Below are 21841 nucleotides of genomic sequence, written 5' to 3' on the forward strand. Positions count from 1 at the left end.
CTGTCACTCAAAGTGGGTGTCTGTGTCTATAACGCTCTGTTCCTGGACTTTCCTCTTAATGTGTGATTGCCTTCATCTGTGCTGAACACCTTTCTGAGAAATTAACCTGTTTAAAACAGGTGATGGCAATCATACATTAAGGGGAAGTCTAGAAACAGAGCATTGTGTCCCTCCTGGAGAGGGTCATGTTGGGAGGTATGTGATAGAGAACCAGCCCAGTGAGCCCACAGACAGTGCAAGACACCCACTGACTTCCCATGTTGCCCAGCACTGCTACTCCACAGCCACCAGGTGAGCGCCCCCCTCCCGCGATTTGCGGCAAAACCTCCCCCCCCGCGCGCCCCCCCCTCCCACGATTCGCGGCAAAAACACCCGCTCCCCCGCGACCCCCCCTACCGCGATTCGCTGCAAAAAGAACCCCCCCCATGACCTCTCCTGCAATTCGCGGCATAACCACCACCCCGCGACCCCCCCCTCGCGGCAAACCCTCCCCCGTGACACTCCCCCCCCCCGATTCGCGGAAAAAACACCCCCCCCGCGACCTCCCTCCCGCAATTCGCGGCAAAAAAGAACCCCCCCGCGACCCCCCCTTGCACGATTGGCGGCACCCCCCCTGCGACCCCCCTCCCGCGATTCGCGGCAAAATGGCACATGCAAAACACTGACATGGCTATGGTCGACAATGAAAAAGGTTGACATGAGTTTTTGAAGATTTATTTTTAATTTTTTCATATTCATTGTCATGTGTCGACATGGACACCAATGAAGTGGCACACTTATGTCAACATTTACATGTGTTGACCTTTCTGTGTTGATTTTTTCTTGTGGCGATTCGCGGCACCCACCCCCGCGACCCCCCCTCCCGCAATTCGCGGCACCCCCCCGTGATTCGCGGCAGCTCCAGAATTAAATTGCACATGGAAAACACTGACATGGCTATGGTCGACAATGAAAAAGGTTGACATGAGTTTTTGAAGTTTTTTTGTCATTTTTTGAATATTTTCATATTCATTCTCATGTGTCGACATGGACACCAATGAAGTGCCACACTTATGTCAACATTTACATGTGTTGACCTTTCTGTGTTGATTTTTTTCTTGTGGCGATTCGCGTCACACCCCCCGCAACCCCCCCTCCGGCGATTCGCGGCACCCCGGCACCCCCCCGCGACCCCCCCCCTCCCGCAATTCGCGGCAACCCCCCACCGGAACCCCCATGAACCCCGCTCTCCCGCGATTCGCGGCACCCACCCCCCGCAACCCCCCCCTCCCGCAAATCGCGGCACCCCCCGCAATTCGCGGCATAACCACCACCCCGCGACCCCCCCCTCCCGCGAATCGCGGCAAACCCTCCCCCGTGACCCCCCCGATTCGCGGAAAAAACACCCCCCCGCGACCTCCCTCCCGCGATTCGCGGAAAAAAGAACCCCCCCGCGACCCCCCCTTGCACGATTGGCGGCACCCCCCCTGCGGCCCCCCTCCCGCGATTCGCGGCACCCCCCCCCCCCCCCCCCGCAATTCGCAGCAGCCCCAGGATTAAATGGCACATGCAAAACACTGGCACGGCTATCGTCGACAATGAAAAAGGTTGACATGAGTTTTTGAAGATTTATTTCATTTTTTGAATGTTTTCATATTCATTGTCATGTGTCAACATGGACACCGATGAAGTGGCACACTTATGTCAACATTTACATGTGTTGACCTTTCTGTGTTGATTTTTTCTTGTGGCGATTCGCGTCACACCCCCCCGCAACCCCCCCTCCCGCGATTCGCGGCACCCCCCGTGACCCCCCACCTCCCGCAATTCGCGGCAACCCCCCACCGGAACCCCTGTGAACCCCGCCCTCCCGCGATTCGCGGCACCCACCCCCGCGACCCCCCCCTCCCGCAATTCGCGGCACCCCCGTGATTCGCGGCAGCTCCAGAATTAAATTGCACATGGAAAACACTGACATGGCTATGGTCGACAATGAAAAAGGTTGACATGAGTTTTTGAAGTTTTTTTTTTTCATTTTTTGAATATTTTCGTATTCATTCTCATGTGTCGACATGGACACCAATGAAGTGCCACACTTATGTCAACATTTACATGTGTTGACCTTTCTGTGTTGATTTTTTCTTGTGGCGATTCACGGCACACACACACCCCCCCCGCGATTCTCGGCACCCCACCCCGTGACCCCCCCTCCCGTGATTCACGGCACACCCCCCGCGACCCCCCCTACCATGATTCGCCGCAACCCCCGCCCCCGTAACCCCCCTACCGCGATTTGCGGCAACCCACCCCGCGACCCCCCTCCCGCGATTCTCTGCAATCCCTCCCCTCCCGCGATTCGCAGCATCCACCCCCCCACAACCCCCCCTCCTGCAATTCGCGGCACCCCCCGCGACCCCCCCTCCTGCAATTCGCGGCACCCTCCGCGACCCCCCCTCCCGCGATTCGCGGACACCTAAGTTGCAATACAGGGCATCTTTCATACAATTCTAACCATCTTTCTCATATACAAACGTTCACAAATTAAGGGGGCGCAGCCCCTTACGACGGTGTGAAGAGCGCCCGTAGGGCGCGATGAATCACCTAGTATATATATATAAACGGTGATTCAGGCATAGGGAAGAAATTCCCAAGGAAGGCACCGGGGTAAGAAATACAAGCAGCAGATTGGGGAGTGCCGGAGTTTGGACTGTATATATATATATATATATATATATATATATATATATATATATATATACCACATGAAAAGCCTGTGTTTGTCTATTTGTACCTTACTCTGTAGGAGCCCTGACAGGATCAGCCCTGCCTCTGATTAAAAACCCTCCCATAATGAGGCCGCTGCTGCCTCCTTTGGCCTGAGAAGCATATGATGAGCTCCACCAAGCAGAGATAAGCACAAGCCTCTGACCCCTTGTGCAAAGTCATGCACTCTAGGCAATGCGACACCTGCGTTCCCAGGGGAGCACCCAGTGGTTTAATGGGGATGTCCATAAAACACTGTGCAATATATAAATGTTTAGCTTTTGTCGGTAATGCATACAAGGCTTACTTAGAAACATTAGCACACCTTACAGTGCAAAGTAATAGTAATAGTGTGGCAATCACTATATGATGCAAGACAGAAAATACATAAAACATGGAAGTGAGAATTTGTGTTTTTGTGAATTTTTTTGTCCAGGGTCTGTTTTTATCGAAATTGCCCATTAGTATGGCAATGTTTGGCTTATTGTACCTTATTGGGTGGTTCTTCAGATTCTCTTCCTCTATCTTATCCTTCACGTATAATGGGTGACTTGTTATGTGCATTTTGCTTCCATAAGTAGAACTGGCCTCCTGAATCACCTCCCCCAACTGTGGCTGGCACCCTATAATACAGAATGTATATTCATATAATTCGTTGAAATATAATAAATTATTTTCATTGATAAATATCAATTTTAACCACTTAACTGACATTTTTTTTTAAATAAAGTGCTCAGAAATTGTTTGAGTGTGAATATGGTGAAGAACATTTACATTTATCAAAATATAAATTACCCCCGGGGGAGCTGGGAGGGGGTCAATTTCTGTTTTCTGAGCAGCTGCTCCTCTATGCAGTCTCCAGGTGGGGGTCCTACCGTTCTAGTAGTAGAGATGTGCAGGTTCGGATTTACCCGGATCTCAAAACAGGATCTTATTGGCTATAGGCTGTCACATGTTTTGGCTTAAAAACATGTGACGGCCGGCTAGCCAATATGATCCCGTTTTGAGATCCAGGTAAATGGGTAAATCTGAACTTGCATATCTCTAGTTATAACCAATTAGCAGTGATTGGCAGCACGGAAGGAACTAAGGGACAATGTAGCAAGACAAATTGTCTGGGAGGTGCCTCCATGTGCTGCAGGCAAATTATCCACCAAAAGAATTAAGTTGGTAAGGGGGTGGTCTTTCTCACCATCATTCTATTCGTCTAACCCTCTGCTGCTATTGGCTAAGGGATTTTAACAGATGAAGGAACCAGATAAAGCAGAAATTCATTTTTTTTTTAAACTGATGCGTTTCGTTGTGGATCGACACACTTAGGGGTAAATTTAGTAATATAGGAGTTCTACTGAAGATAGGATGTCTACTTCTTGTTTATTTAGCTCCTTCTAGAATATAACAGATATAATCTTATTGGTTATTAATGGGCGACATCCCATCTTCAATAGAACTCCCATCTCAGTAAATTTACCCCTTGGTCCTCCAGAGTGGTATCTCCCAGAGGAGGGGTCCTTAAAGCTAAGAAGTATGAAGTGTAGAACTCTAGTCAACGGACAGAGGACACTTCTTTGTTAACAAAGGACTATAGCATTTACCTAAATTGTATTTTTGCAGTATGAACAGTGCTGAGGTCTTGTTTTCGAGTCATCATTAATATGCATCTCCCACAGAAGCCTACTCACCTTGTATCTGTAACTCCTGCTTCCAGTTCACAGCCTGGGGATGCTGCAACATCTGGTGCAAGCTCTGGGGGTCTTTACTGAAGATATAGTATGTATTGGTGTAAGGATCCAAGGGGTCTGTCATTTCCTAGGGAGGGTGAGAGTTTTTTAAATTACTACCATTGTCCTAAATAAAAATATTTTATTGTGTCAACAATGCCCTGCCAACCTTAGGCATCTGTCAACCTTTGCCAACATCGACCTTCTGTAGTGCATATTGACCTTTTGTCAATGTGGCCCTTACTGTGCGGAGTTTGTATGTTCTCCCCGTACTTGCGTGGGTTTCCTCCGGGAACTCCACTTTCCTCCCACAATCCAAAAATATACTGGTAGGTCAATTGGCTTCCAACAAAACTAACCCAACCATTTAGAATCTACTTATTGGAGCCATGGTACACTGACTGCACACGTGTGCAGTGCATTACTGGGCGTTGACTAAGTCCCATGAGACTTTACACAAGAGGTCAGAGGCTGAGAGCCTTGTGCTGAGCTCTGATTGGTGGAGCTCATCACATGCATCTCAGACCCGTCTAGGACAGCAGCAGCAGCCTTCTCATGGGAGGGTTTTTAATCAGAGGCAGAGCTGAGCCTGTGAGGTCTCCTACAGCGTAAGGTATAGAGGGACAAACATAGCCTTTTCATGTGGTGTGTATATATATATAATTAATCCCCCCCCCTGCAGTTACCCACTGAACAAGTTTATACTGCCATTACTCTGTTTTAAAGTGTAATATTCTCCTCTGCAGTTTGTGACCAGTAATGACAAGAGGGAGGGCCCCCCCCTGTCTAAGGTGACCCAGCTATTTCACACTTGGGACTATTTTTACTACAAGTCAATTTTGGTTGATGTTGGACGATTATGATTAATTTAAATATCGATCTTAATTGACGTTGGCCTTACAGGGCTAGAAAACATATTTGCTAACATTTAAGAATTAATATAAAAATTATTCGGTCAGTAAATGTGTGTTTTAGCAATGGAAGCCCAAAATTGATAAATATTGATTTTAAATCCACCAACATCGATCTTTAGTAAATACTGTATACCCCTTGATCTCTGTTCTGACTTCTGAGGACAGTGATCTGCTGGATGGATCAGTTTTGGCAAAACCACCTTTAAGAGTTTTGGTTTGGATTCGATTTTTCGCTACTAAAAATAAAAAAATTATAAATGTTTATAGAAATTTCATACATTTTTTTTAAAATTCAAAACTTGTAATTCCAATTTAAACTCTGAATCTTGAACTATGAAAAGATCTGGACCGGGACTCGGTTCGTGTTAAATTTATTTGGGAGATCCAAACCGAACCGAACTGCACTCTAATAAAAAAAATCCTCACATTTGAGTTCGTGATTTGTATCCGTTTTTTCTATTGTCCTTTGTTTAGTTTAATTTAATAAATCAATCGTCTCATTAATTAATCAATCAATCCACCATTTACATTGCTTCCACTCCATGTACTCCACCTGCCCACTACATGTACTCCCTGTACTGCCCTCGGTCTCTGATCTAGTTCTTGATTAATGAAAACATTCTATGGGTTTGCATAGTTTATTAAATTGCCATCCTGCCTGCCATTACATGGTTTCTAGGTGAGCTCTATTCTTGTAAAATGCTGTGTGTTTGTGCTGCTGCTCTGTCGCTTAGGGCCTTATTCTAGTTCACTCTTTCTGACAAAATCCTTCTTAGATGGACAAAACCATGTGCACTGCAGGTGGGGCAGATGTTACTTGTGCAGAGAGAGTTAGATTTGGGTGGGGTTTTACTTTAAAGTGAGATCTATATTGCAGTGTAAAAATAAAGCAGTCAGTATTTACCCTGCACAGAAACAAAATAACTCACCCAAATGTAATTCTCTCTGCACGTTACATCTGCCCCCCTGCAGTGCACATGGTTTTGTCCATCTAAGAAGGATTTTGTCAGAAAGAGTGAACTAGAATAAGGCCCTTAGTTACAACAGCCAACTTGTTGTAGCCAATATTGTGAGCTGCCGTGTGGTGACAAGAGAGTGGAAATTACTTAAAATTAATGTTTTACCTGGAATTTTAAAGAAATCCAAAACTGAACCAGAACTTAGATTCCGGGGTGGTTTTTGTTGCCAAAATCAAAGCCAAAACCAAAACACTTGAGGCAGGGGCATGACTAGATGTTTGTGAGTTTGTAAGGGCCCCTATTTCACAACCAATGATGGGCAATGTACTGTATATGACACATGTAACTTACACAGTGAGGATGGTCCCAATTCAGTTCTGGGCCCCCTGCCCCTATGGTAGGTATGCCCTTGACTTGAGGGAGGTTTTGCAAAAACTATGCCAAAAACAATGCAAAAGGGTCCATATACATCTGTAACATGAGTCCACCAACCAATGGAGTGCATTGCAGGATATTATTGCATTCCCTTTAGGACACCCCCAGAAACCGGTGAGAAATTCTCATCACTATGCCTCTCCTATACATAATTACCCAATGTTGTGTGCACTCAGGTTAATGCAGTGGTCAGGGAACAGGGGTAAATGACCCCAAATGAGGTAAAAAAAAAACATTCCTGGAGGTAATAGATGGTCGCGCTGCCGAGACACAGCCGGGCATGCATATGAATCTATGCAGCATGACCATCCATTACCCCCAGGAATTTCATTTATTGCATTGCATATATAATCTATATATATATATATATATATATATTCTATATGCATGCATGGCTGTGTGTGTTACAGTACTGTAGTGTACAAGGACCTGACGCAGTGCAGTGCACCAGGCCCTTGTATATAACATGCTTCCCTGCATGATGCCCCGGGCCCCGCCTCCAAGTCCGCCCGCTTCTTCAGAAGAGTCGACTAGTTGCTGTACCATGTCAGCATCGTGCAGTCTGTACTGCCACTGCAGCGCAGAGTTTCTTGCGTAGTTATAGGCTCTCATCAAGGTATACCATCATGTTTGCTATGTACGGTGCTGCGGACACTTTGTGGCGCCTTATAAATAAACGTACTACTACTACTACTAGTCTAGGGGAAAACATTGCACAGACTGTTACTATATCATCTTGTAATACTGACACACACTAATAGCTGCCTGGACGTCACATTATCAATGGCTATACCACACACAGCCCGGCAGCCATTGAAGATGGTAATGATTAGCATGTATGGCTGTGTGTGTCACAAATGTTGTACCCCACACAGCCATACATGGTAATCAACGTCATCATCATCAATGCTGCCAGGCTGTGTACCGTACTAGCAGGATATATCATCAATATCTGGGAGTACAGTATGTATTACAATTATAGGATTTCCTTCCGTTCAAATCAAGGGGGTAACGTCGGCGTATCTAAATATATTTTGTGGTGAAAGCTAAAAAAGTTTCCTGACCCCTGGGGTAATGCATGTGCCAAAGTGGTTTCCATGATATTTAAAATCTGTGCAGTAGCAAATATCAACTCAACAGCACCTACATTATCATTGCCTGTGGTTTGCGTGCACCTCTGAATTAGACCCAGGGTGTTAAAGGTGTAGTTATATATATTGATTGTAATCTTTACTTCATTGTTTAATGATGCAAACCAGGCTCCTGGTCATATCAGTAAGGAAATTGGTGGAACCCAGGAGGGTTCATTGGTCATGAATGGATTGCCACTATTGGCTCATAGTTTTGCCATCGAGGGTGAATGTCTGATGCCCCTCAATGGTTTAAGTCACTGAAGTTTCAATAGATGGTTTCCTGCCATCGATGTTAAGTATGAGTACACCTTTGATGGAGATCATCGATAGTGAACCATTTCAATGGCCATACTAAATTACTGATCCATTGACACAAACCTCTTCCTTTTTCTTTTAACTCACCTCCAGTTGGGGGCGACATATGACAGAAGTGAAGTCTGGCCACTGGTCCACCAGAACCTGTAGCCTGAAAGGGTTATTGTGGATGACATGATGCAAAGCCCCACACACCTGCGTGACAGAGATGATGAGAATATTTTCAGATGAAATACATATCGCTACTTTATTATATACAGTATCATATGTGTATAATTTATAATGTATGAAGGGTGTTCAGTGCACACAGACCTCTACAGGGTCGTATTTCTCTACCGGAATACAGGGTAACTTCCCAGTTGACCAGTCCAGTGGCCCATCTGCCCGGCTGGTTGACATCTGCCCAAAACTTCACTGCAGGCCAGCTGCCATGCTTACTGAATTTTCATGCCACTGTGGTACGCCAAGCACAAGCTCACTTACTGTGCAGTATCTTTGAGCTCTCCTTTGAATACCACCGCCTGTTGACCCCCATGTGTCGGAAGGGTTGTCCGCTCACCCCCATGAGGCTGCTAAAGGTGTAAAATTATCCAGGATACCATGACCATGAGGACAATGGGTCCCAGTTTCTTCTGCAGCTACGGTCAGCGACTGTGGACACACCAGGCCATATCATGGAAACTGAGGCGGCCACGAGAGACTGATCCCGGAACCAGAGCAGTGAGGAGTAAAGAAGCCACTAAAGTACTGTATATGTGCTCAAACCTTAAGAGCCACCCCCAGACACCCCCCATGCAGCCTAACCATAACCATACACACACCGCCACGCAGCCTAACCATAACCATACACCCCCCCTTGCATCCTAACTTTAACAAAAAATACAGCCGCAGCCTAACTCAATTCATACACATGAGCCACCACCTAACTCTAACCATAAACACTGAGCCACCACCTAACTCTAACCATACCCACCGATATGTTACCTAACTCTAACCATACCCACCGAGATGTTACCTAACTCTAACCATACACACTGAGCTAACTCTAGCCATACACACTGATCCACAGCCTAACACTGACCATACAATCCACATCTTAACATAGGTATATGCAACAAAAAAACATCATTTGTGGTATCTTATTAAACATGCAGCTCATTCTGCGACCAACCAATTTAATACAAGATGAATTGGATGGAGATTAAGGTATACAGTATACACTTATGATGATCAATGTAATCAGACACAGATCTCAACAACGTCTTATATATATTGTACAGTGTCTGCCCAGTATTAAAAAAAATGAATCTCTCCGAATCTGCAATGTTATGTTACCTTCAGTGACTCTGGGAAGCTCTTGTCCAGGAGTCTTCTCAGTGTGGCCAGCTTGGAGGAACAGGTCAGGTAGAGCATTCTAGAAACACAATACAACATTTTACACTGAAAGATTTACAAGGAGCCAACAGAGATCTACTTTTGATATCAATGATTAGCAATGGTCAGTGAAATTAGAGGAGAGGTGTGGGCACATGCACAGGAGTCCACATCCAGTGCAGAATACCCATCCACAGGATACCACATACAGTACACAACTAGCTGGGGCACCATACCCGTTCAGCATCCTGACGAAGCCGAGAGGTGAAACTAGTCGATCTGAAGAAGGTTGGATCCCATACAGGACTGTGCAGGACATCGCACACCACCTATTTGGGAAGTCTGCCGGCAGACCCTCAGCCACTACAGCACCCTGGTAAGCACTACAATTTGGACATAGTACCTACTACCCCAGTGCACAGATACTGAAGCGCTAACTGACCTTTTTGAAACCTAAGGACATAAGCTAATTGCAATAGACATTGCTTATCATCCAAGGAGGATCTATATATCCATTCATTTTATATGTTAAATGTGAGTTTGTTTTGTTTTGTCACACCACCCCCTGTGTGTATACCGGTATTAGTATAACCTGTTTTATTATTGTATGAATTAATTTTTTCTGACATCCATTACATTAATTGATAAAACAAATAAATTCTATGGGTGAAATGTAATAGGATGAGAGATTCAGAAAGTGAGAGATTTGGTAAGAAATCTCCAGGTTTTTTTAAACCGGCAATCATTTACTCTGCACATCCAGTTTGATTTTGAAGTGTAATCATTTACACTTCAAAATCAAACTGGCTGTGCAGAGTAAATGATTGCCACTTTAAAAAACACCTGGAGATTTCTTACCAAATCTCTCACTTTCTGAATATCTCACCCTATTACATTTCACCCTATATATTTTTAAAAAAACCAACACAGATTGAAAGTGTTTTATTTTGCTATTAGAACATATGTGAGATCGCGCAGAGTACACCCCTTTTTTCTGTCTAGCATCACCCAAGGTATTCCGCAGTATACCACCTACTCAGCTGCAATCACATATACTGGGATAAGCGCAGTCCTCAAACCCCCTCTTTTTCGACAGTACACAACGCCCATACACATGGGACCACATACAGTACAGAACACCCATACACAGGACACCACATACAGTACATTACAGAACGCCCATACACAGGAGACCACATAAAACACAGTACACCCAGGCACAGGACACCACATACAGTACACAACGCCCATACACATGGGTCCAAATAAAGTACAGGACACCCAGGCACAGGACACCACATACAGTACAGAACACCCATACACAGGAGACCACATACCGTACAGAACACCCATGTGCAGGAGACCACATACAGCACAGAACACCCATACACAGGACACCACATACAGTACAGAACACCCATGTGCAGGATACCACATACAGTACACCACGCCCATACACATGGGACCACATAAAGTACAGGACACCCATACACAGGAGACCACATACAGTACAGAACACCCATACATAGGAGACCACATACAGTACAGAACACCCATACACAGGAGACCACATACAGTACAGAACACCCATTCACAGGATACCACATACAGTACAGAACACCCATACACAGGAGACCACATACAGTACAGAACACCCATACACGGGAGACCACATACAGTACAGAACACCCATACACAGGAGACCACATACAGTACAGAACACCCATACACAGGAGACCACATACAGTACAGAACACCCATACACAGGAAATCATATACAGTACAGAACACCCATACACAGGAAATCATATACAGTACAGAACACCCATACACAGGAGACCACATACAGTACAGAACACCCATACACGGGAGACCACCTACGGTACAGAACACCCATACACAGGAAATCATATACAGTACAGAACACCCATACACAGGAAATCATATACAGTACAGAACACCCATGCACAAGAGACCTCATAGAATGAATATAAAACAGAAGACATAGCAATGTATGCTGGACAAATCATACCAGAAAAATACAGGAAAGAGCACACAGAATGACTTGCAGGGCCAGGGCCGCCATCAGGCAGGGTCTAGGCCTGTGCAGAAATGGGGCAAGGGTGGCAGCTTTGCTACTGTACCAGCCATTATTAAAGCAAAAGTGTCTAAACCACGATACGCGGCATTGCTGCTATTGCAGTCCCTGGACGATATTTTACCACACCCTGCATTCCCCCCAGCAGCTGGAGAAGTAGCTGCCTGATGTCATTGGCCAGCAGCAGCCGTACCCACCTGTGGGGGGACACAGCAGCCGGAAACACAAGGGCTGCCAGCCGCGCACCAACTGCCAGCCACCCAGCACTACACCGACGGCAGCCAGAGCTGCATAAGAAAGGACTTGGCAGCAGGGAGCAGAATGGCCGTCAGCATTCCACCAACCACCGACAGCCAGTCTAGGCCACTGCCATTTATTGTTTATTTCATCCCAACTTTTATTTAATTATTTATTTTATTTTATTCCATATTTTATACTTTTTGTTTCTTCTCTACCTCACTTATCTTATGCACTACCTCACTTATCTTATGCACTACCTCACTTATCTTATGCACTACCTCACTTATCTTATGCACTACCTCACTTATCTTATGCACTACCTCACTTATCTTATGCACTACCTCACTTAACTTATGCACAACGCCTATTTAGCAGTCATGATGTAACTAGAAACGTGGACAGCAACAACATTATGAATGGGGCAGCTGTACTAGCTACTCAGGAGCCGGCGCTTCCGTATGGTAGCCAATCAGTAGCCACTGCCATATTCGTAATGCTGGTAGCACTGTTCTTGTCTCTAGTTACATCATTGTTGCTCCTTACCTGTGCACTCTCTGTGACACTAGCCGCTGGCACTATGTATGGCACTCGATGTAGTCAACCACATTGATCTGAGGTCTACTGATTTTTGGAATGGTGATATATATATATATATATATTAGAGATGAGCGGGTCCGGATCCCCGTCATCCGGCAGATCCAAATCTCGGGATCCGGGTCAGGATCCGAGGCGGCTCGGGAGTTCCCGCCTCAATTCCGGACCGAAAACGAGGCAAAACGTCATCATCGCGCTCGCAGGAGCGGGATCTTATAAAAGACGCACGCGCGCCCCGCCATCTTCACTCCAATCTTGGAGAGGGAAGAGGGTGGTTGGGAAGCTCCGTGTGCCCTGTGCTGTGCTCCGTGCCATGCTGTGCTCCGTGACCTGCCCTGTGCTCCGTGCACTGTGTTGTAGACTTGTATTGAGTGAGAGTCAGTGACTGTTTATACGCCTGAGCCCTGTAGTGTGATTTAACTAACTAGGTGCTGCAGTGCTGACACGCAGGGGATGCAGTGTCCACTGTCCAGGGGCTGTCCTGTGGCCCGTGCCCTGTTGTGATTTATTTAGCCCTAAGCCCTGTGTTGTGATTTATTTAGCCCTGAGCCCTGTGTTGTGTGATTTAACTAACTCAGTGCTGCAGTGCTCACACGCAGGGGCTGCAGTGCTGCTAAGTAGTACACTGTGTACAGGGGCTGTAGTAATACAAGGGGCTGTGTCCAGTGTGACGGCCTATATCCATTGTCCAGTGTCACGAGTCACAACATATATCCTGTGTCCAGTGTGACGACATATATCCTGTGTCCAGTGTGATGACATATGTCCTGTGTGAGGACATATATCCAGTGTCCAGTGTGACAGATATATCCATTGTCCAGTGTGACGACATATATCCTGTGTCCAGTGTGACGACATATATACAGTGTCCAGTGTGACATCTAACCATTGTGTGACGACATATATCCAGTGTCCAGTGTGACGACATATATCCTGTGTCCAGTGTGACGACATATATACAGTGTCCAGTGTGACATCTAACCATTGTGTGACGACATATATCCAGTGTCCAGTGTGACGACATATATCCTGTGTCCAGTGTGACGACATATATCCAGTGTCCAGTGTGACATCTAACCATTGTGTGACGGCATATATACAGTGTCCAGCGTGACATATATCCATTGTCCAGTGTGACGACATATTTCCTGTGTCCAGCATGACATATATCCATTGTCCAGTGTGACGACATATATCCTGTGTCCAGTGTCTCATCCATTCCTATCGTACTTCTTTTTTAGATAGGATGTCCTGGATGGATGGATGGCTGGGTGGCAGGGCCCCAGCAATTATTTTACATGCACCTCTTTCTGCGTCATTTGTTGGCTCTTTGTAGCGTCATAAATTTTAAATCTTTGTTGGATGAATGGAGGGGAGATGGGTGATTTCTCTCTCCACATCATCTATTATGGATGAAAATATGTCGTCATGGACATCCATGGTCTCATCCATTCCTATCGTACTTATTTTTTGGATGGGATGTCCCGGATGGATGGCTGGGTGGGAGGGCCCCAGCAATTCTTTTACTTGCACCTCTTTCTGCGTCATTTGTTGGCTGTTTGTAGCGTCCCAATTTTTTACCTCTTTGATAGATGAATGGTGGGGAGATGGGTGATTTCTCTCTCCACATCATCCATTATGGATGAAAATATGTCCTCATGGACATCCATGGTCTCATCCATTCCTATCGTACTTCTTTTTTTGGATGGGATGTCCCGGATGGATGGCTGGGTGGGAGAGCCGCAGCAAATCTTTTTCTTGCTCTTTTTTCGTCTTTTTTTGGCTCTTTGGAGCAATAAATATTTTTTTGGATATGATGGATGAATGGTGGGGAGAGGAAGTCCAAACAGCTGGGGATGGTCATCCAATTAGACCGAGTGTGTGGCTTTGGGAGGGACACACGTGAAGTTGTGAAGTGGTGAGGGAGGTAAGGGAACACACGCCTAGCCAGTTATATCAAACGAATTAACCTTAGCGGTAAATTGGGTGACAGATGTTGCAGACTGATAGAACTCACAACCTAGATAGGGGTCTATAAGGGTAGACTAGATAGGGATCTCCAAACCAGGGTCCTAGAGAGGTGGAGGAACTCGGTTATCTGCCACCAATTACCCCCCTCCCCTCCACCCATTAGGTGATGGATAAGGAGGCAACTGGTAATGTTTCCAGAGTTCATCAACCTGATCACGACAGATAGGGGTCTTATTAGATTTTAAACTGATCAGAACAGATAAACACTTGCCGCAGATTAGAAGTCAGTCTCTGCACAGACCGGCGGCTGCGCAGGAAACTCATACAGGGGAAATTGGGCCAACTACAGTAAATGAAAACAATTTTGTGAGCTGTGAAGTGATCAAAATTGACTAGAAATGAGTGGAAACTAATGTTATTGAGCTTAATAACACTTTAGGGGCAAAAACAGTCCCAAATTCTGTTATTTTAGCAATTTTTAGCATTTTTCCAAAAAAATTCAGATCCAAAACCAAAACCAAAACCCGCAAGGGTGGTTTTGCCAAAACCAATCCAGATCCAAAACACGAAGAAAGATCCTGTTTTTTTAATATCAGTATTATTATTTTTGGAATGGACAGAGCACACAGAATGACATGCAGGACACCAGACAGAACAGAGCACACAGAATGACATGCAGGACACCAGACAGGACAGTGCACAAAGAATGACATGCAGGACACCAGACAGGACAGTGCACACAGAATGACACACAGGACACCAGACAGGACAGTGCACACAGAATGACACACAGGACACCAGACAGGACAGAGCACACAGAATGACATGCAGGACACAAGACAGGACAGTGCACACAGAATGACATGCAGGACACCAGACAGGACACTGCACACAGAATGACATGCAGGACACCAGACAGGACAGTGCACACAGAATGATATGCAGGACACCAGACAGGACAGTGCACACAGAATGACATGCAGGACACCAGACAGGACACTGCACACAGAATGACATGCTGGACACCAGACAGGACAGTGCACACAGAATGACATGAAGGACACCAGACAGGACACTGCACACAGAATGACATGCAGGACACCAGACAGGACAGTGCACACAGAATGACATGCAGGACACCAGACAGGACAGTGCACACAGAATGACATGCAGGACACCAGACAGGACACTGCACACAGAATGACATGCAGGAAACCAGACAGGACACCGCACACAGAATGACATGCAGGACACCAGGCAGGACAGAGCATACAGAATGACATGCAGGACACCAGACAGGACACTGCACACAGAATGACATGCAGGACACCAGACAGGACAGAGCATACAGAATGACATGCAGGAAACCAGACAGGACAGTGAACACAGAATGACATGCAGGACACCAGACAGGACACCGCACACAGAATGACATGCAGGACACCGCACACAGAATGACATGCAGGACACCAGACAGGACAGAGCATACAGAATGACATGCAGGACACCAGACAGGACACTGCACACAGAATGACATGCAGGACACCAGACAGGACACTGCACACAGAATGACATGCAGGACACCAGACAGGACACTGCACACAGAATGACATGCAGGACACCAGACAGGACACTGCACACAGAATGACATGCAGGACACCAGACAGGACACTGCACACAGAATGACATGCAGGATACCAGACAGGACACTGCACACAGAATGACATGCAGGACACCAGACAGGACACCGCACACAGAATGACATGCAGGACACCAGACAGGACAGAGCATACAGAATGACATGCAGGACACAAGACAGGACACTGCACACAGAATGACATGCAGGACACCAGACAGGACAGAGCATACAGAATGACATGCAGGACACCAGACAGGACAGTGCACACAGAATGACATGCAGGACACCAGACAGGACACCGCACACAGAATGACATGCAGGACACCAGACAGGACACCGCACACAGAATGACACACAGGACACCAGACAGGACAGAGCATACAGAATGACATGCAGGACACCAGACAGGACACTGCACACAGAATGACATGCAGGACACCAGACAGGACACTGCACACAGAATGACATGCAGGACACCAGACAGGACACTGCACACAGAATGACATGCAGGACACCAGACAGGACACCGCACACAGAATGACATGCAGGACACCAGACAGGACACTGCACACAGAATGACATGCAGGACACCAGACAGGACACTGCACACAGAATGACATGCAGGACACCAGACAGGACACTGCACACAGAATGACATGCAGGACACCAGACAGGACACTGCACACAGAATGACATGCAGGACACCAGGCAGGACAGAGCACACAGAATGACATGCAGGACACCAGCCAGGACACTGCACACAGAATGACATGCTGGACACCAGACATGACAGTGCACACAGAATGACACACAGGACACCAGACAGGACACTGCACACAGAATGACATGCAGGACACCAGGCAGGACAGAGCACACAGAATGACATGCAGGACACCAGCCAGGACACTGCACACAGAATGACATGCTGGACACCAGACATGACAGTGCACACAGAATGACACACAGGACACCAGACAGGACACTGCACACAGAATGACATGCAGGACACCAGACAGGACAGAGCACACAGAATGACATGCAGGACACCAGCCAGGACACTGCACACAGAATGACACGCTGGACACCAGACATGACAGTGCACACAGAATGACACACAGGACACCAGACAGGACACTGCACACAGAATGACATGCAGGACACCAGACAGGACACTGCACACAGAATGACATGCAGGACACCAGACATGACAGAGCATACAGAATGACATGCAGGACACCAGACAGGACACTGCACACAGAATGACATGCAGGACACCAGACAGGACAGTGCACACAGAATGACATGCAGGACACCAGACAGGACAGTGCACACAGAATGACATGCAGGACACCAGACAGGACAGAGCACACAGAATGACATGCAGGACACCAGACAGGACACTGCACACAGAATGACATGCAGGACACCAGACAGGACAGAGCACACAGAATGACACGCAGGACACCAGATAGGACACTGCACACAGAATGACATGCAGGACACCAGACAGGACAGTGCACACAGAATGACATGCAGGACACCAGACAGGACACTGCACACAGAATGACATGCAAGACATCAGACAGGACAGTGCACACAGAATGACATGCAGGACACCAGACAGGACAGAGCACACAGAATGACATGCAGGACACCAGACAGGACAGAGCACACAGAATGACATGCAGGACACCAGACAGGACACTGCACACAGAATGACATGCAGGACACCAGACAGGACAGTGCACACAGAATGACATGCAGGACACCAGACAGGACACTGCACACAGAATGACATGCAGGACACCAGACAGGACAGAGCACATAGAATGACATGCAGGACACCAGGCAGGACACTGCACACAGAATGACACGCAGGGCACCAGACAGGACAGAGCACACAGAATGACACGCAGGACACCAGGCAGGACACTGCACACAGAATGACATGCAGGACACCAGACAGGACACTGCACACAGAATGACATGCAGGACACCAGACAGGACAGTGCACACAGAATGACATGCAGGACAGAGCACACAGAATGACATGCAGGGCACCAGACAGGACACTGCACACAGAATGACATGCAGGACACCAGGCAGGACAGAGCACACAGAATGACATGCAGGACACCAGACAGGAGAGATCACACAGGATTATATACGCAGGCAAACTGTAAACATTGGTCATGACATTTATAGGATGCAATTTTCACCTTACCTCTGTCAAACGCAGCCCCACACCAGGCGACTTAGGTCGGTATCTAGATTTTATTCCACCGGTGTTAATAAGTGTCACATATGGTAAAACAATAAGGTAAGTTTTCAGGACAAGAAATGTTCATTGACAAAGACATTTGTAAAATATTAATCCACTTTAATGCTGACGAAGTCTTACGAAATAACAAACACGGGACTAATTCAACTTTGGTCTTGCATCCAGATTGTAATCTATGTAAGTAAAGCAATGGGGAATTCACCTTACCAATGTGTGTTATCTGGTTACAATTTAGTCTTCGTTGGAATAATACCAGAATCATTTGTTAGAGAGGAACACTGACCTCTTCTTCTGTATTGGTCATTTAGCCGATGGGCACTAGGACCTGTTGTGGCTCTCTCCGGCGGTGCGACCTCCAACATGAACATTCACGACTACACTGCCTATCTTGCCCTCAGTGCCTTGATCCAAGAGACGTTCCCTGTGGGCCGATGGGCACTAGGACCTGTTGTGGCTCACTCCTGCGGTGCGACCTCCAACATGAACATTCACGACTACACTGCCTATCTTGCCCTCAGTGCCTTGATCCAATAGACGTTCCCTGTGGGCCGATGGGCACTAGGACCTGTTGTGGCTCTCTCCTGCAGTGCGACCTTCAACATGAACATTCACAACTACACTGCCTATCTTGCCCTCAGTGCCTTGATCCAAGAGACATTCCCCTGTGTCCTCTACCACGGCAACTCTGGGAGCCCTACAGAGACCCCGTTGAAACTCAAGATGCCAAGATGAAGTGAAAATTCCTCTTAAACACACTAGTACCTAGAGGCCTTTGGCATATCTATAATGGATGCAGTGTCCCAGGGGGCCCACACCGTTCATGCTGCATCAATTTTTTTAATACTTTCCGGAGTCCAGTGGTGGACTACCAAATTCGCAGGAAAAATGGCCATAGCCAGGATGGTTCAGTTGATAGAAGAGCAGAAGCGACCCAGAAATAAGTTGTCTATAGGACTTCTTCAACATCTACCCAGTCTTAGGACATCATCAACATCTACTTAAAGAGGTCAAAGGAAAAGAAGATGTAAAACTCACCTCAAAAACTTCTAATTATGCCCAAAAAATGTAATTGCCAAAATGCCATATACGGTACCACGCACAGTGGCACGGAAGTGTCTCAAGCCTTGGCCTTAATAAATGAGTTGTTGTCATGTTTCTGCTCTCTCATACACTGAGGGCCTGATTCGTTAAGGTCCAGAGGGGCCAAAGTCGGCCCCGTAATGATGGTGGTGGGGGGGTCTGCACACATGCGTATTAGCGCATGTGCAGATCCCTGGAGCAAACAGCAGTTCTCCGTAGGGAAGGAGGGCCGTGGGCGTGTAGGGGGTGGCAACAGGGGAACGCCCAGCATTTTATGGTCGTCCCCCTGGAAACGCAGGCGGGGCGATGCCTGCTCAGGACGTCATGACATCAGCGCCCGCCTTCTCTTTGGTGGAATCCAAAATAAATTAAAGTCAGATCGGGGCGGCGCTAACCCACTCGCTTAGCAGCAAATGTACCCTGCTTAGAAAGCGGACCTGAATCAGGCCCAGTGTTTTACTGGAAAACATTGTAACCGGGTATGGATCATTGGGTAGACAGCATGATAGTCGACAAGCATTAGGTTGACATACATTTAGCTTGATATGTAGGAAGGTGGACATGACTGTAGGTTGACATGGGTTAGGTCAACAGGGTCATTAGGTCGATACAGGGTTTTTCACATTTTTTTGTCCCGAATTTTGACATGGACACTGAAACGTAGCACCGTGCCCAAACTATACTGCATGTCGGCTCAAAAAAAAAAGTGAAAAACCCCATGTCAACCTTTTGACTGTCAACCTTCCCCATGTCAACCTAAAGCTTATGGCCAGGAATTCCATGCTCGTAGCCAGGGGAGATGACATGTTTGTTGCCAAGAGGGATTACATGCTCATTGCCCGGGGGGACTAAATGTGCATTGCCCAGGAGGAAATACATTTGTTTATTGCCCGCCCTTCCCCCTGCCAGATTCCAACCGCCCATCCGCCTTGGAGGCTCAATTAGAGACCCTGTGCCCCTCCCAAGATGGCTGCCACTGCAAAGGAGACAGCTGTTAGAGATCTTCCTGCACCTCTAGCGTCTGTCATTGTGACAGACACTAGAGGTACAGGAGTACCATTAGTCTACCCTCGCTATGCCGCTGCTACTGGAGGCTGTGACTCTGCCTTCATTGAAAATCTTTTATTGTCACGCTTCTTGAGGCCTAGTAGCTATCAACTTGTATTAAGTTTTGACTCTGTCTTGATTAATTATTTTGCATTTTCCTGACTCTAGGCCTTTGATTTGCTGCTTAAATCAGTTTATGATTAAGAAATGCCCCTTTCCCACTGCAGCTAAAAAACGGTAAATTGCCGATTTTCAGTGCAATTTACCATTTAAGGCTGCAGTGGGAAAGTGCCAGAGTTGAAATACCGTTTAAAGCGAAATGGTATTTCAACCCGTTTTTAAAGCAGAGTCCTACACGGCTAAATAACGTTTAAGAGGCAGTGGGAATGCCTCTTAAACGTTATTTAGCCTCCAGGCAGTCCCAGTGCCTGATGAGACCTAGTAGTTCTCACTTTGTGCATGTGTAATGAGTGCACGTGCATAATAAAGAGCCGCTCATTACATATGCGCATATGTAATGAGCGGCTCATTAGTATGCACGTGCACTCATTACATATGCGCAAAGTGAGAACTATTAGATCTCATCAGGCACAGGGACTGCCAGTAGCCTGCATGGACCCCCGCTGCCTCCCCACTGCCCTGCATCCCTGTGCAGGTAAGTACAAGGGGAGGGGAGGTGGGGGCACAGGGCAGGTACGGGGGGTTAGGCACTCCTTACACATGGGGTGGGGGGGAGGAGGGATTAGTCACTCTTTACACTGGGGGGGGGGGGGGGTTAGGCACTCTACATTTTACACGGTTCACTGCAATGGGAATGGTACTTAAATGGTATTTAAAACGGTAATCTGCTGCAGTGGTAATGCTAATACCGTTTTAAATACCATTTAAGATTACCAGTACTTTAAACTGGTCTGCAGTGGGAAAGCAGCATTAACTTACAGCAGCTCTCAACATGGACAAAAATTTGACTCTGTATTGATTGAATCTCTTGCATTGCCCTGACTCTTGTTTACTAGTAGTTATCAACATTGGCTAGAATGTGATTCTGCCTTGATTGAATCTATTTTATTGTCCTAACTCTTGAGGCCTGTGATTTGCTGCTTGGATCTATTTTTGGTACTTGTGTCTTAGCAGGGCGCCCACTAAGCAAATTGCTTAGCCGGCGATTCTGTGTAAGAAAATCGCGGACGCGGAATACATGTAACATAATCTGCTGCGCTCGCCACGCTTCGGGCTCGGTGGCTTGCTGCGCTCGCAACACTATATAAAAACAACTCCACGCCGCCGTGGATATTGGG

At 46.8% G+C, this 21841-nt stretch overlaps 1 protein-coding gene across 1 annotated transcript in view; it reads right to left on the minus strand.

Annotated features, from left to right (window-relative positions):
• The window catches only part of LOC146007545 (uncharacterized), a 125112-nt gene extending 106531 nt beyond the window's left edge, over window positions 1-18581 (minus strand). Inside the window, exons 1-5 of the mRNA XM_083145980.1 lie at window positions 18360-18581; window positions 9555-9633; window positions 8307-8414; window positions 4425-4551; window positions 3233-3365 (exon numbers count right to left, since the gene is read on the minus strand). Coding sequence (XP_083002106.1) covers window positions 3233-3365; window positions 4425-4551; window positions 8307-8414; window positions 9555-9632 — 446 coding nt within the window. The 5' untranslated portion in view covers window position 9633; window positions 18360-18581. The remainder of the gene's footprint in view (window positions 1-3232; window positions 3366-4424; window positions 4552-8306; window positions 8415-9554; window positions 9634-18359) is intronic.
• Window positions 18582-21841: the final 3260 nt, after the last annotated feature.

The sequence above is a fragment of the Crinia signifera genome, chromosome 6 (assembly GCF_055691185.1).
Source record: "Crinia signifera chromosome 6, ASM5569118v1, whole genome shotgun sequence".
Classification (NCBI taxonomy): domain Eukaryota; kingdom Metazoa; phylum Chordata; class Amphibia; order Anura; family Myobatrachidae; genus Crinia; species Crinia signifera.